Consider the following 15,734-nt stretch of genomic DNA (forward strand, 5'->3'; position numbering starts at 1 on the left):
AGACAACACTAGCGGCAAACGATCGGAAGTGGGATGGTCATACGCCCTCGTAATTTTCATTGCTTTCAGTGTTTTTTGAGAGGAGTATGGATTCCAAGCTATTTGAGAATCATAGATTAGTGTTTCTAGTGATAATATCAGGCTGTGGTAATCATATTACGAGTTGTCGGGAAGTGTAAAGTGGAGACTTCGCTACCCAACTTCAGAGGTCTCCACAAGTCCTACGGTACTCGACGAAGGCTCAACAAACACCCAAGGAGAAAGCTGAAGGTATGTGCCATAAGTATATTTGATTTTAATATTCTAGGACTAATAACTGATTTTTGGCAAATATTTTTAGAGAGTCTGTCGCGAATATGCCCGCAGGAGCCGCAAGTCAAAGCAAAACAAGCCCGCGGTGTAAAGGTTAAGTACCATACTTCCTTCATTTGTTATGTAAGATACAATATCGTTATATTCATTTACCATTTTTCCTTACAGATGTACACTCGGCAAGAGTTCCGACTGGACCACCTGGTGGCGAGATTTGGCTAACGTGGCAACAGTGCACGCCAATGTGTGTTTGTGTGTGTGTGTGTGTGTGTGTGTGTGTGTGTGTGTGTGTGTGTGTGTGTGTGTGTGTGTGTGTGTGTGTGTGTGTGTGTGTGTGTGTGTGTGTGTGTGTGTGTGTGTGTGTGTGTACACACAGCAAAAAAACTATCGTTACAGGGGGGTCCGATGTGTTTCATACTGAACAACCTGGCTGTCTCGCTAGGGTTGGTAAGCCTGACACCAAATAGGACGAGGTAGAAATATGCATGGGAGAAGCAATGGATATAGCTTATAATAAATATGCAACAAACACACGCAGGGATACCAATGGAGGAGGCTGTTATCAAAAACCTTCATTCGTCTGTCATTTTATATCGCGCAGAAGGTGTAACGATAGTTTTTTTGTTGTGTGTACATGCCCGACAATTTTTCAAATCGCTAAGCTTCATCCTCCGAATTATATTATGTGGCCATTGTATTATGCTGTGATATAGGCTAATAAGAATTATGTGATTGTTTGAGATAATGGGCTGTGCACTATACAATTTATGAAGTCTGAGTTATATAAAATAATCCTCTTGCCTTGTAGCGTGAACCACGATACAGGTTGAGTTGTGATTCAGAAACAAAGGGAATGGTGCGATGTAAGGGAAAGGGGAGAGTATGCAAGTGAGCGGCCAACAGTTATACATTCTTAGTCATTACAGTGTAGTTATTAAGGTGTCATTGATATCCAGTATCCTAAATAATAATAAACCTATTCATTTTTATTATCTTTATATACAGTAGACCCGATTACACACTTTACATTACACCAAACGTAGGATACCCTATCCCAACGGGAAAACATTCAGCCTGCTCCACCACCTCAACTCTCTCTCTCTCTCTCTCTCTCTCTCTCTCTCCTCAGGTGACTACAGTACACACACACCACACACACACACACACACACACACACACACACACACACACACTTATTATCAGTTTGTGCTAATGTGTAATGACGTTGCATTTAATATGTTTAGGTAAAATTTAATAGTGTCAAACTACATTTGCAATACATAACCACCTCACGTTACGGATTGCGTTAATCAGTAATCAGTACTTATTTGCATAGTCTATGTTTCAGTAATAGTCATGGAGTAGCCGTGATATTTTCGTTAATGTTAAAGGTAATCATGTGTTCAGTGGCGGATACCAGTTGGAGGGGAGGTGGCCGCTGACACCCCCAATCCTCATAGCGACGCTGGTGAGCTGTTGTGTCACTGCAGAGGTTCTTGTTCCTCCAGTTATGTCAATAATTAAACTTAACATACCGATGAACAGCCATTTCTTATGAAAAATAGAAACAGCCTACATGGAACTCTCAAAATACATTATGGAGCATATTGTGGGAGCTTTGCAGCTCCCACGCACCAGTCACCGTCTTGGTCCTGTGTTTCAGTATTGCCAGCCTGACAGTGTGCAGTGTTAAAGAACATGCTTTTAATGTTAGTTCTGTATGCTTTTTTACACGTGGAACAACAAAATTCAAAGCAGGATTTCATTCAGTACACAGAATGCCAAATACAGTATGTGTGTGTGCGTGTGGGTGTGGGTGAGGGACAATACGTGTGGTGGGGGTGGGGGCAGTATAGTGAGTATAAAATGTGTGCCATAATGGTAATATGGGTGTGTGTATGCGTGGGTAAGGACGTCCAACACTGATACGAAATCTTTGCCTCACACACCTCTGTATTTATTAGGTTCTCTTCATAAGTTTATAGCATGTTACATTATTATAATGTATATGATTATGTTTGGCGGGTGAAACCTTGAACACCATATAAAGACAAACACTGAAATATTAGAAAAATGCATTATTTGTGGCAAAATACACGAATAGCAATATTTCAGGAAGAAATAATACTGTATTATAACATCCATTTAAATACGTTGTAGGTGCAGCGTTTCTTAAGCTTAGATTATCGGATTTCCTTTGATCAGTATGTTTCGTTATACTGTAGCTTTGAGTTAAGTAGTATGTTATATATTGTATTATACGTGATGTCATGGTGGACGTTCACTTAAAACTACATCGAACAGATAGCAAATGCAGTTGCCATTTTTTTTTATTATGCAAGGAAGAAGGAACCAAAGGCCATGAGCCCGCAATAACAGTTCCCTCCAAGAGAAAAACAAAATACAATGGAAAGCCAAATTCAACATCCGATCATTTCGAGATGCCTGGACACACTGCGTTTGAAAGACTGGAGATTATAGGCAGCAGGAAATACAGACAGAGGGAGACAGTTCCAGAGTTGACCTGTTGCATAAATGAAGGACTGGGAGTAACGGTTAACTCTTGCATTAGAGAGTTGAACAGAAAAGGGATGAGAGTTTGCTGCTAGATGGGTGCTACGCGCCCGTCGTAGAGGTGGAGGAATGCATGCAGACAGTTCAGAGGAGCAGTGACTATTAAAGCAGCGATAGAAAAGAGATAAAGATGCAACAGTGCGGTGAAAAGACAGAGATTGAAGAGAGTCAGTAAGAGGAGGAGAGTTAATGAGACGAAAAGCCTTTGACTCCACCCTATTGAGAAGAGCTGTATATGGGGAGCCTCCCCACACATGAGAGTTGTACTCCACACAGGGGCGGATAAAACCCCTGTATAGAGTCAACAATTGTGCAGGGGTGAAGAAAGAATGGAGTCAGCATAGCACACCCAATCTCTTGGAAGCAGATTTTACAAGAGATGTATGATCTTTCCAAGATAAGTCCCGAGTAAATGAAACCCCAAGCATGTTCAAGGATGATGCAGGATTAAGTTGAATATTATTAAACATTAGTGGGTATACCTGTGGAAGATTTTGCATGGTTGATAGGTCCAAAAACTGAGTCTTTGATGCATTAAAAACAACCAGATTATTTTTAACCCAGTCAGAGATACGAGCCAAGTCAGACATTAGGTGTGCCATAGCCTCATCCTTTGTTTGTTCAAGTAACTGCTTCGATGGGCATTGCGGGAATCGAATGGAAAGGTGAAGGGTCGAGTCATCAGTGTATGAGTGGATAGGGTTAGATGTACAGCTTAGAAGGTCATTGATGAATAAAAGGAAGAGAGTTGGTGATAGGACAGAGCCCTGAGGAACACCATTGTTGATAGATCTAGTAGAAGAACGATGGCCGTCTACAACAGCGGCTATAGAACGACCAGAAAGGAAGCTAGCAATGAAGGCACAGATAGAAAGATAGAAACCGTAAGAGGGCAGTTTGGAAATTAAAGATTTATGCCAGACTCGATCGAAAGCCCTTTAGATGTCAAGTGCATTGGCAAAGCTTTCGCCAAAGTCCCGAAATGAGGATGACCAGGAGTCTGAAAGGTAGGTGAGAAGATCGCCAGTGGAGCGTCCCTGACGGAACCCATACTGGTGATCAGAAAGAAGGTTGTGATAGGAAAGATGCCTTAAAAGTTTTCTTTTGAGAATTGACTCGAAAACTTTTGAAATACAGGACATTAAAGCAATTGAAGAGAAAGCCTATAGATCTACTAACCTGAATTAACCATCTCTTTCTGAAAGGGATGCATTACTGAAATAGATAAATTGAAGACCTTTTATTATTTAAGATGATTTTTTTATGTTTTTGCAGCTGGCAGAGTCAGGTATTTTCCGAGAAATAGGTGACCTACTGGGGACGGATCAAGTGGTGTTCAACAAGTTCTTTGAACTCCCCAGCAGTATGAGGACCATCGTGATGGACGGAACGCACGTTCTCTTTGATATTGACATGAACTACAAGCGGATGATACCCACTGAATTCTCTCTTACAGGTTGTATGGTGTTTACCGTTTCACGATCGGGAGGAATTTAGTAGTCCATTTCAGTAATGTCAAATGGGTTTATTCAGCTGTCAGTGTGTCAGAGGGGCCTTAGATCGCTAATACTGTCATCATTAACTCTTTCTTTGTCAAGATAGCTCTCGTGTTCCGTTCCAGGTAAAGCCAGACGGTTTTAATCAGTTTTCAGTGAGTCATAGTCTCCTGAAAGAGTTAATATTGTCACCAGTCGCCCTCTTGTGGTCGAGAAACTTCCAGTATTTTTATTCCAGTTAATACCATGCAATTTCATTCACCTGATATTGAGACATAGGAGCTTAAGAGTTGTATAGGTGCTAGCGAGGGACACCTTTATGTTGTAGCAACCGTATAACCGTGCCGCTCAACTGCTTGGATGTGCAAACGTCTTTCAGCTACTTCCCTATCCCCCCCCCCAAGGACTGTAAGAGAAGGGCAACTTTAGCCTGCAGTCCGCCGGGCTAACCGTTCAGATGAATCTACGACAACAATAATAGCAATGATGCTATGTGTTATAGGAAGCTAATACCTGCCACAGACTTACTCCACTCTTTCCTCTCCTCTTGTCAGGAAGGTGTGACTTCTACCTGTCTTTCAGCACCTACATGCCCACGCCTGTCGCCATGGTTACCAGAAAAAACAGCCTTCTTATCCCAGGCTTAAATAAAGTGTGAGTATTTAACACCTTCAGCCCAATGATGTCTGTATTTCCTTCTTGCTGCTACTGGATTAATACACCTGTGTGAGCGAATGAGCGAGATAATTGTTTTGCCTGGTGTGTGTGTGTGTGTGTGTGTGTGTGTGTGTGTGTGTGTGTGTGTGTTTAAGGAAGTAAAGTTTTGATTCAATTTTCATCAAACTTGTTGAAAGGATTAAATATCCACCAGTGGGTCTTCTTTGTATCGAAAAAAAAAAAAAAGGGGGGGGGCTTAAGGTCAAGGTCGTATGCAAAGTAAACTCAAACATTTATGATCTGATCTGGATTAAACTTAGTGGAAGCTTAAGGGTCCTTGGCAAGGATGAAATATTTCTGTTTTTAGAACAACCGGTCGAAGGTCAAAATCACAAGGCAAAGTCAAACAATCGACCCTTAGACCAACCGTAGGGATTGGGCGTTACACTGTACATGTGTTCCTTCTTGTTTAATTCTGTTTAGGTAAGGTTTTTCTAAATGGGGGGGTTACAGACATCCTTCATCAATCCCCTCAATATTAGAGGACTTACATATGAATAAAATTGCCTGGATGTGGCACGAATGAAAAAATTTTCAGTGTTTCAGTGCAACAGAACTTGACTTTCACGAAAATGTACCATTAAAACTTCAAACTAGACAATTTACCAACCAACAGTGCTTCACGTTCAGATGGAACTCCTCCAATATTTTCGAAAAAATTTTCCTCAGTACTTGCTTCAGTTCTAGTTATATGCTTTTTCATTCTCCAATTCTTGAAAAGAAGCCAATATCCACCCATTTCCAAAGAAAGGAAGCTCCTTTGATCCCTCTGATTCCAGACCAATTGCTATCATATCTTCTCTGGGTAAAATAGTTGGGACTGTGATAAGCACATTGTTAAACATCTTGAACCCAACAGCTTAATAAGTGACTGACGGTATGGTTTTCGTCACGAAAGATCCACTGTTGATATACTCAGTCTCTTGACTCATACCATTCATTAATCAACTGACCAACAAGGAGAAATCTATGCAGTAGCCCATGATAATTCTAAAGTGACAGAGTGTGGCACCGTTCCTTGTTAAACTCCTTTGCAACTGCCTATCATCTTGTGTCTCACTAATTTCCCCATATCTCAGCAACAGAAGGATCAGAGAAAAGGTAGATGATGTATATTTCAGTTTCCACTCATTTAATGCTGGTGTGCCACAAGGATCAATCTTGGCTTCAACCCTGTTCCTCATTCATATTAATGATATCTTGTCCGTCACATACAAACCCATTCGCTCGTATGCAAATGACAATGTTTCACAGTTCCTTTACACTTAACCAACCATTCACAAAGTTTGATATTTGTAACTCCCAACTCAGTATAGCAATCTCCATAAATCAAGACACTTTTAAGATCACACTGTCTCATTTAGTGCTATGAAAACCAAATATATCCAATTGCAAATAGACAGATATCACCTGATTCCTATATTACCTTCATATAACCACTATTCCTATCTCAAAAAGTACTGAAATTCTCGGTGTCTCGCCCAGTAGTACCTTCAGTTGGATCTCTCACGTTAGATCACTTGCTAAAACCGCCTCAACGAAACTTAAATTATTATACAGACTCTGTAGCTTTTTGACTGACGAGCAGTTAGCTGTGATTTACGAGAGTCATGTGCATTCTCACCTCGAATATTGCTCACCTTTGTGGAGTGGATGTGGCAGCGTTGCATTAAATCAGCTTGACAACATTCAGAACAAAACGATAAGAATAATTAATATCCCGGCACTTACAAATGAACTGTCTCCCTTACAAGTAAGACGAAATGCTTCCTCCCTTGCATTACTATACATATATCATTATAGCAAATGCTCAGACGAAGCTCCATCCACTGTGCCACCTCTCCATACCTTTCCCCGTGCTACACGGGCGTCTGGTAGTGCTAATGACTTGACTGTCACAGTGCCATACTGGAGAACTTCTGCCTATCAGAATTCTTTTATTCCCCGAACTGCTTCTCTTTAGAACTTCCCCAGACTAGTTTCCCCCCAACTTCAACTTACAGCAGTTCAAGTTCAACTGTTACAGACATTTTGTGAACGGAGAACACTTGTACCATGATGTATGGATTGTTTTTATTTACTTTTCCTTCCTCTGTTCATCTTCCCTAATTTTAAAAAATCAGATCAATGAGGATAAATTTCAAGTGACTGCCGTTCATACTTTTATAATAGGTCGCTAAGAGAAGGGAAGCCCAGCATGTACAATAATTATGAAAATATATTTTACATGTCAGTCATTTTTCAAGTTAAGGTGGATGTACTATTGTAAATGTTTTACATTGTGTTATCAGGGCCGAAGTGTTGGTTGAGTCTGGGATGTACCGTTATAGGCTGTTCACCTCGCAGCCCAACTCAACCACGTGTAACAACCCTCCCAAGATTATCAGCGTCAGCACCGTTTTGGCTCTGTCTAATGTCTGGGTGGGTAGTAAAATTTAAGTGAGTCCAATATGCTGTTATCAATCACTGTATTGTATTTAGTCAATGATACACTATATTGGTACTCAAATCCATGTGTCAGTTTCTCCTCTCTCTCTATAACCCTGCACATGGATGGAGGAAGTTGTGATCAAGGTTCCTTCACTCCCTATCCAGTGTTAAGTGATTCTTCGAAGTATTGCTAACTAAACAAGGAACAGCTGCGATGACTCTGTTACTCGAGGTGTATGACAGCTTCAAACCACCACCAACAACAACAGGTCTTCTCTGCCTGGGGTAGGGGTAATGCAAGAGCCAAAGCTATGGTTCGTGAGTTAATTTACTGTAGCTTTATACAGTTATACAGACAAATAGTTCTATAGATGACCTTTAGACATAATTAAATGCACGTAGGATAGGGTACAAAGGTAGCGACAACAGACACCAGTGCAACAGGGCAGCATTCCTTAGGTTGATGGAAGTCTGGTGATAAACCTGCTGGAACTTCCTTTACGCAGCCAAGAGTCTACTCTTTCCTGAGCATCCTCCTTTGTTGGTCTTATGAATTAAAAGAAATCTTCCTATGTGACGCGAACAACAGTGAATCATGATTAGAAATTTACACATTACCAACACAAAATTATTCTTTTAAAAACTGTTGCAATGCAGCTGTATAAATAGAAATATCAGTTCCACAGACATTCTCTCTCCATTCCCACTCTCTCATGTCGTTTACTGACCAGTATATACATCTGCACTGCGAGCTTACCGAGCCAAAATTTGATACATTCCAGGTTGCATTACCACTACACCGTCAACAGATAAACATGCGTACTTGAAACCATTATCCTTCCTCCATTATTTGATTCTACCACACTTATCAGTATACCTTAAGAAATCAGTGATAATTTATCATGGTTAAAATATTATATTAATCTAATAATTCATCATATATTCACCCAGTCAGTACAGCACCTACACTATACTTTGGCCCATCCATCCATCCATCATCCAGTCCTATGTTGCCCCATGAGGAGTGTAGGATCTCGGTGACAGGCTTTTTTTTTTTTTTCTTAAGGAAGGTGGGTGAAAGAAGAGGAGAGAGAGGAAGAGGAAAGTAGGAAAAGAAGAAGGAAGGGGGAGTGGAAAGGAGGTAGGCTGACCATCTTGCTTTTTTTTTCTTTTTTTTTTATCTAGCTAGCTAGCTAGTTGGGTTGTGTTTGGTGTTCCCGCTATGGGAGATATAAGGTTGATGTTTATTGATTCTTTTTAGGGAGAAGGTTCAGTAGTGGGGAAGCGTTAGTATATGGGGTTAGGGATAGTTTCAATGGCTTTAAGGCTGCTAGGAAACCATTTGTGGAAGGTGAGATTTTTATCATCGACAATGTCTTTGAGATAGGTGTATGTCTCGCTGTTTTGGGTATTGAATTTTTCCCATTTTTTTTTTTTTAGCCTGATTGTGTAATCTGATGTTAAGAGCTTTAGTTTTTGTATGTTCGTGTATCTGTTCAGTGTTTAATGTGTAGCGGTAGTGTTGGTTAGTCGCAAATCTTAGAGCTTTGTTTTGTACAATTTGAAGTATCTTTAACTGGGTGTGATTGAAGGTGTGTGTAGGAATGGGGGGAAATTCAAGTATGGGGAGAACCAGAACGTTAGCCGGGTGGGTTTTTATTTTTGTTGGTATATCTGTAAAGTCGGGATAGTGGTCCAGAAGCCTTTTGTTTTCTGTTCTTTACACTAGCGAGATAACCCCTCGTATTTAGCTTAAACCCAAGGATTTTTCCCCCAACTTTAAATTGAATTAGTTCATCATTTATTGTTAGTGGTTCTCACTTAGTGTTGGCCAGCTGAATTACGGAAAATTTGTTGATGTATGTTTGTATCTTTCATTTAATTTCGCGGGAATTAATTTTTTCAACGTCGTGTTTCGTTCTGGACTTCATGATATTTCTTGATGGACCGGAATATTTAATGAGCTGGGTAATTTCATCGGCGTAGCTGATGTTAATGTCGTGTGTAGCTTGTGGGGTATCCCTTGTATAGATGGTAAAGAGGGTTGGAGATAGAACACTTCCCGGAGGGACTCTACAACCCAGGATGAAGCTGGTACCAGTGAAGTTACTGACCTTAATTTTTGCTTTACGATCGTCTAAAAAATCGCATAGTAATTTTTCGGTTATAGCTGGAAGATCGAGGTTAAGCATTTTATATTTGAGGCCGAGATGCCATACCTTATCGAAGGCTTTGGTGATATCTCTTAGAACTACATGACCTTGACCCTTGTTGGATTTATTGATGGCAATATTTTCTGTAGCGATGGTAATTGCGTTTATGGTGCCTCTGTGGTAGCGGAATCCATACTGATTTTCGTTATATAGAGTGTCCGTTTCAAGATATATTCTTAGCCTTTTATTGATTATGCGTTCAAGTACCTTCCCAAGCACGTCTAGGAGTGACATGGGTCTATAATTTTCTACAAGATGAGGATTTTAGTTCTTTGGGGGGATTAATTTTGTGCTGGCCTCTTTGAACTTGTTTGGGAAATACCCCTCAGAGATGGTAGCATTAAATATGTTTTTTAATACTGTTATGGCTGAGTTGGGGAGGTTCATTAAGATGGATTTATTGAAGCCACTATCACCTGGGCAGGTCTTTTTAAGTCTTTTATGATACTTATAATTTCTCCTGCAGTGATGGGAGAAGTGAAGAGGGAGTTTGCATCTAGTCTGGCTGGGTCTGCTGAAGGGTTTGGAAATATTCTGTCCAAGTTCTCATTTAGAAAATCTGTAAAGTTATTATCATGAATGCGGTTATTTCGTGTTGCGTCGGCCTCTTGGAAAATGGCTTCTCAGTGTTTCCTGTGGGTAGCTTCTTTTTCTGAGGAGTGTTGTCTATTGCCCCGCGAGTCGAGTACGTAGTGTGGGTCAGGGTTATAGCTTCCAGAAAAAATTTAGATTTTTCGCCAAAAAGTGGAAGGATCATTGTATATGTTTAATGTGTTGGTGATAATTGTACCAGTGACTGTTCTGTTCTGTTAGTAGGGAGGTATGTTGTTGAGCATGGAATAGTTTGTATTGTCTATAGTGTGCACGTGTCCAGCCGAGTGTTTGCGAGTGGGTTCTGAGTGCGTTGTACTGGTTAATGAGGATTTGTGTGACTCTGCTGTGTCCGGAGTAAGTGATTGTTCTTTATGTAGTAGCAGGGATATTATTTCCGATAGCTGTTTCGATGTAAGAGTAGCAGTTCTCGAGGCATTGATCAATTTCTTCTAGTGTACCCACATCTGGATTAGGGAAGTTTTCAAAAGATGTTTCAAGTTCTAGTTTAAAAGTTGTTCCAGTTGGCCAAGCGGAAGTTTGGTCTAGGTGGAATAGGGGTGGAGACAGGGGCAGTGGAAATGTTGGCAATAATAGAGGAGGTCGCTGTTGGTGAGGGGTCAAGGAGAGAACAGGATGTTGTGATGTGCCGCGAAGTTGCTTAGTGCTATGTCTGGGGTGGTGGTGGAGTTGTGTGAATAAAATGTGGGAAAATGTGGTCCTATAAATCTGAGTGTGGTGTCGGTAATTAATCTTACAAGTTATTTCCCAACACTATTAGAGTTTCTATTGCCTAAAAGATGATGTTTTGCATTAAGGTCCCCTATTAAGTATACTGGATTATTTCTTCGAAATAGGTTAATGAAGTCTGGGGTAAGGAGGAATGGTCGGCTGGGAGGGAGGTATACTGTGGCGATGAGGATTTTTCCTGTTTGTGTTTGTATTCCTGCAGCAATCATGTCTGGTATAAAGTGATCTAGGATTTTGTATTGTAGATTATTTTTCACAGCTATGGCAGTTCCGTCCATGGGACGGTTGAAGAAATGTATAGAGGAGTCTGAGTAGTGGTGCTGTTGCTGTTTATCAGGATAATCTCTGGGTCTATGTTCTTGTAAGTGTTGACTAGGCCGAACCTTCTTCTAGACCAGTTCAGTATGTTATGTTGAAGGACTTTCCTTGTTTGTGTCTTGTCTTTGTGGTCTAGATTGGGTGGGTTGCGGTGTTTTGGTGGTGAGGTCCAGAAGGAGTCTTTCTTCGGTGGAGTTTGTAGGGCTGATTAGAATTTAAAAGTTTTCATGTTTTTCGATGATTGTTCTAAGCTCATTGATTGCAGAGTCTGGGTTCAGAATTATATTGTGTTCTTTGACGAAAGCTTTGTTTTCTTTCAACGCATTAATGAGTTCTCTTGGCCTGAACTCTTTGTTTGGTTTAAACAGTGAGGGAACTACCGCCACTTCTGCCTCAGCGCCGTTAGAGGTTGTTTCTTCGTCATCATTTTCGTCTTCTGAGGATCGTCGTTCGTCTGTATCACTATCCTCTACATAGGTAATTCCAGCATTGTTGTCGTCAGAGTTGGTGTTCTCGTGTGGAAGACTCGCTTCTGCCCCGAGGATGGATGTGGAAAGGGTAGCTATGTCACGAGAAAGTACTTCTGTAATAGTGGTGGTTGGATCTTTTAGCCCAGTTGCTGGGGAATTTTCATCTGCAGGATCCGGAGGGAAGAGTAGATTCTTAGTTGCAGCTGGAAGGATAGATTGAATTATTTTGTATGAGGGAGGGTTGGGAGGTAGTTTCAGAATGGGAAGTTCATTGAGAGTGCAGCTTTGTTCGAGTATCTTATTGAAGCTGCCTGGAACTGCAATTTCGTGCATATGTGCATTCATGATTAGGACCATTTAATCTGAGAATTTTCTTGCACTAGGTGGGGAGTAGTTGACTTGGTTTGATGGAACTGTTTGCTTTAAAGCTTGAGCAAAGCTTGTCCCTTGTCGAGTTGTGGCTGAAGTAGTTTGAGGAGAGTTAATTGAGTTTTTTATTAATTCTTTTCTTTAGGGGCACTTCATGGCGGTGGTGCGGTGATCTCCCTCGCAAATGATGCAGTTTTTTGTGGTGGAGCTGCATTCTCTCCATGAGTGTTCTGAAGAAGAGCACTCAGAGCAGATTTTGAGCTCTCTTAGTTTGGGGCAGTCTTTGGTGAGGTGTGTGTCCAAAGCATAGGATTTGATGGTTAGTGATACAGAGGTGAAATAATTTGAGTCCATCCTTGACTTTCTCCGTCATTTTTGCCTCTTCAAATTCAATTTTGAAGGTGTTTTTCTTGCCAAATTTGGTAACTTTAGTAACTTTAGCCCAGTCACGTTGATTTGTTAGTTCTTCCTTAATTTCATCCTCAGAGTGACTGTAGATAATATCGTCCACATTGGAGAAGATTATACTCCTTTTAGCTTTAATTTCTGGAGGGAAAGCAGGAGTGAAATCATTTTAGTAAGAGAATTCTCATCAGTGGAGGAGAGAAGTTCCTCAGTGTCTTGTTCAGTGGCTGTGGAGACAATGATAAATTCTTTTGAAGCATGGATACCTGTGAGTTTGATGTTAAACTGGGCTACCGTTTCAAGGAGTTTCAGGTTTGTTTGAGTGTCTTGTGGGGATCTATGTTTAATTTTCAGTCTACCCATTGTTGATTCGCATCGGGTGTTCTAAAGGCCACTAAAAGGCCTCCTACTGGTCCGGCCTACCTATGATCTAAGGGTTGTAACCTATTCTTCCCCCCCCTCAAGGGGGTGACCACTTGCAAGGCCGAAGGAGACCAAAGGTCCCTAACCCTACTGAGAAGAAACCCACCCTAGTGAAATCTAAACTACCTCAGAACGTGGCCCCCTCGTGCGTATAGCCTTGGGGCTCGGCGTCGTCTTCTCTAGGGCATCTACTGGGCAGGCCTAACAGACCAATAAGTCTATCTAAGGGTATCACTGTGACGTGGAGGCGATGATCGAAGTTTCTCCAAAGTCAGGAAGACCACAGTCTAAGTAATATACAGTCGTCTCATGCGCAGGTGGATGACGTCATGACGACAGATGTCCTAACATAGAAAACGAAAAGTAAAGGGAAAACTCAAGTGACAAGTATACCCTGTTCACTCAGCTCCACTGGCTAGAGCCAAGAAACGTTTGAATTAAGGCTGCCCTTTGGTTTATGCAACACTGAGGAGCATGGTAAATCTACAGCTCTTCTTATTTTAATGCATATATTTGTAATCTGGTTGCAATATAAGCAGCCAGTTTAAATATGGAATAATTTCCAAAGCTACAGAGGTCAAAGTTAGCTTTAAAAGTTTACCATTATCAAAGAAAATTAGAGTTGATTGTAAATTTTAATAAAACGATGAATGACATTTGAAGTAAATGTAGAAATGCATTATATCACAACATGCGGATGTACATGTACGCAGTGGTTGGATAATAATCTTCAAACGTCATTCATCGTCTTATAAAACTTTATAATCTTTAATTTTCTTTGAAAAATGTAAACTTTTGAATCTAATTTTGACCTCTTTAGCTTCGGAATTTATTCCACATTTAAACTGGCATGTTTTCAAATGCCTCACGTCTGAAATTCCTGCACGAGTGAGAATAGACTGAGAGGAGACACATCTTATCCCCACCGCTGCCCCGAGCCAACTGACGGCTGCGGGACCCCGTGACGTCATGTGTGGACTGCTCCAAAAGTTGAACCAAGCATGAAACAACTGTATATTACTTAGACTGTGAGGAAGACCGTGTTGAGTGTCCACAAGTTAATGAACCAAGGATGGAGGGTTCCGCGAAGTTGAGCACGGTGGGCTGAGAAAGTTAAATATTGGAATGTACCAGGCGGCCACCCATCCAAGCACTAGCCAGACCCAGCATTGTTTAACTCAGTCGGTATGTGCACGTTGCGGGAGCAAGCAAGGATGAGATCGGCAGATGGAGATAACACTGTAGCGACCACATGAGATGAGATCGATGGTTCCGACATTTAAGATGAGAGTGATATATTAATATAATTCGCCGCTATTGTTTTACATGATGTTTGAGCTCAGTTCGTGACAATTCCAGATCATGAAAAGATTTTAAGCCATCAATGTCCATGGTTCCTCTTAGAAGGATTTTTGTTGGTCCTGCCTTTCGGCTCATTGTCACAAAGCTCATAGCTACAAATCGTCTGGTTCTCCCTTTGATTAACATTTGAAAATTCTTAGTCCCTCGTCGTTTAAGGGACTCTGGGCACAGTCGGTTAAAGAAACTGATGAATTTACCAGTGTTTAAGGGAAACAGAGATAGGACAGTTAATTTGATACCGTAGTATGTAACACAATAGAGGCCAACATTTTCATCCGTTTGCAGCTAATATCACGTACCTCAGTGGCAGAAAAAGCAACATTGCAGCTCTGATTCCTTGCCATTGCAATTCTTCGTCACTAGCAACTAGCATAGTGTCCTAGTGCTAATCTTTGTTACAAGTGAGTGCTTAAGATAAAGAGAAGGTAATTATAGGGCAAATTAGAGTACAGCAGGTAGCTCACCTTATCTTACCTACTGTAACGACGTGTTTTTAAATTTACATTGCTACATCCAGACGATTTTATTTAAAGTTTGGGAAACGTTTCGCAGTGAATGGGTTAAAAACAATCCGCATCAAACTCCTTCACGATGGAAAGTCTCCTCAGAGCGACATATAATATAAGGGTCTAATATCAACGAAAATGAAAAATGTTATTGATCTTTTACGCTTATACTAATAAGGTATTATTTTCAGGGAATGTTTGCCGTAATGGGAGGCGGATTCCTGGTCAGCCTGATGGTGTTGGTGCTGGAGAATGTGGTGACTGTGGGTAGGTGCGGACGTTTAACACCAGCAGCACATTCTCCACGCTAACCCTGAGTCTACGAAACCATTACCATTCATCACCATATCTACCTGAGACTACATCTTCATTGGCCCTGTTTAACCACCACCTCTACCACAAACTACCAACTCTACAACTACCACCATCACCACCAACCACCGACTCTACAAGAATCACCACAATCATCAACCACCGCCTTCATCACACCTACTGTCATCACCACCTGCTATCAGTTCCACCACAAGTACCACAAACACCACCATCACTGACACCATCTCTACCACATTCGCCACCACCACCACTTCTGTAACCACTCCACTGACGATCGGCTCATCCATAATTTATTCCTTCATCACAGCCATCACTTATTGCCAGCTCTACCACAACCATCACCACCACCAGCCATGAACTCCACCACAGCAACCACCATCATTAACCACAAACTCTACGACAACAGCCACTACAACCGTCGCTAAGACAATCATAACCACTACCAACAGTCATCAACACTACCAC

General features: G+C 41.2%; 1 protein-coding gene across 1 annotated transcript in view; it reads left to right on the top strand.

The window, feature by feature from the left end:
- Positions 1-15,247, top strand: part of LOC145407545 (glutamate receptor ionotropic, kainate 1-like) — a 48,511-nt gene extending 33,264 nt beyond the window's left edge. Inside the window, exons 6-9 of the mRNA XM_080278471.1 lie at positions 4,162-4,342; positions 4,937-5,036; positions 7,391-7,520; positions 15,128-15,247. Coding sequence (XP_080134597.1) covers positions 4,162-4,342; positions 4,937-5,036; positions 7,391-7,520; positions 15,128-15,247 — 531 coding nt within the window. The remainder of the gene's footprint in view (positions 1-4,161; positions 4,343-4,936; positions 5,037-7,390; positions 7,521-15,127) is intronic.
- Positions 15,248-15,734: the final 487 nt, after the last annotated feature.

The sequence above is a fragment of the Coenobita brevimanus genome, chromosome 8, assembly GCF_032717465.1.
Source record: "Coenobita brevimanus isolate Jiangsu-jjx chromosome 8, ASM3271746v2, whole genome shotgun sequence".
NCBI classification, from domain to species: Eukaryota; Metazoa; Arthropoda; class Malacostraca; order Decapoda; family Coenobitidae; genus Coenobita; species Coenobita brevimanus.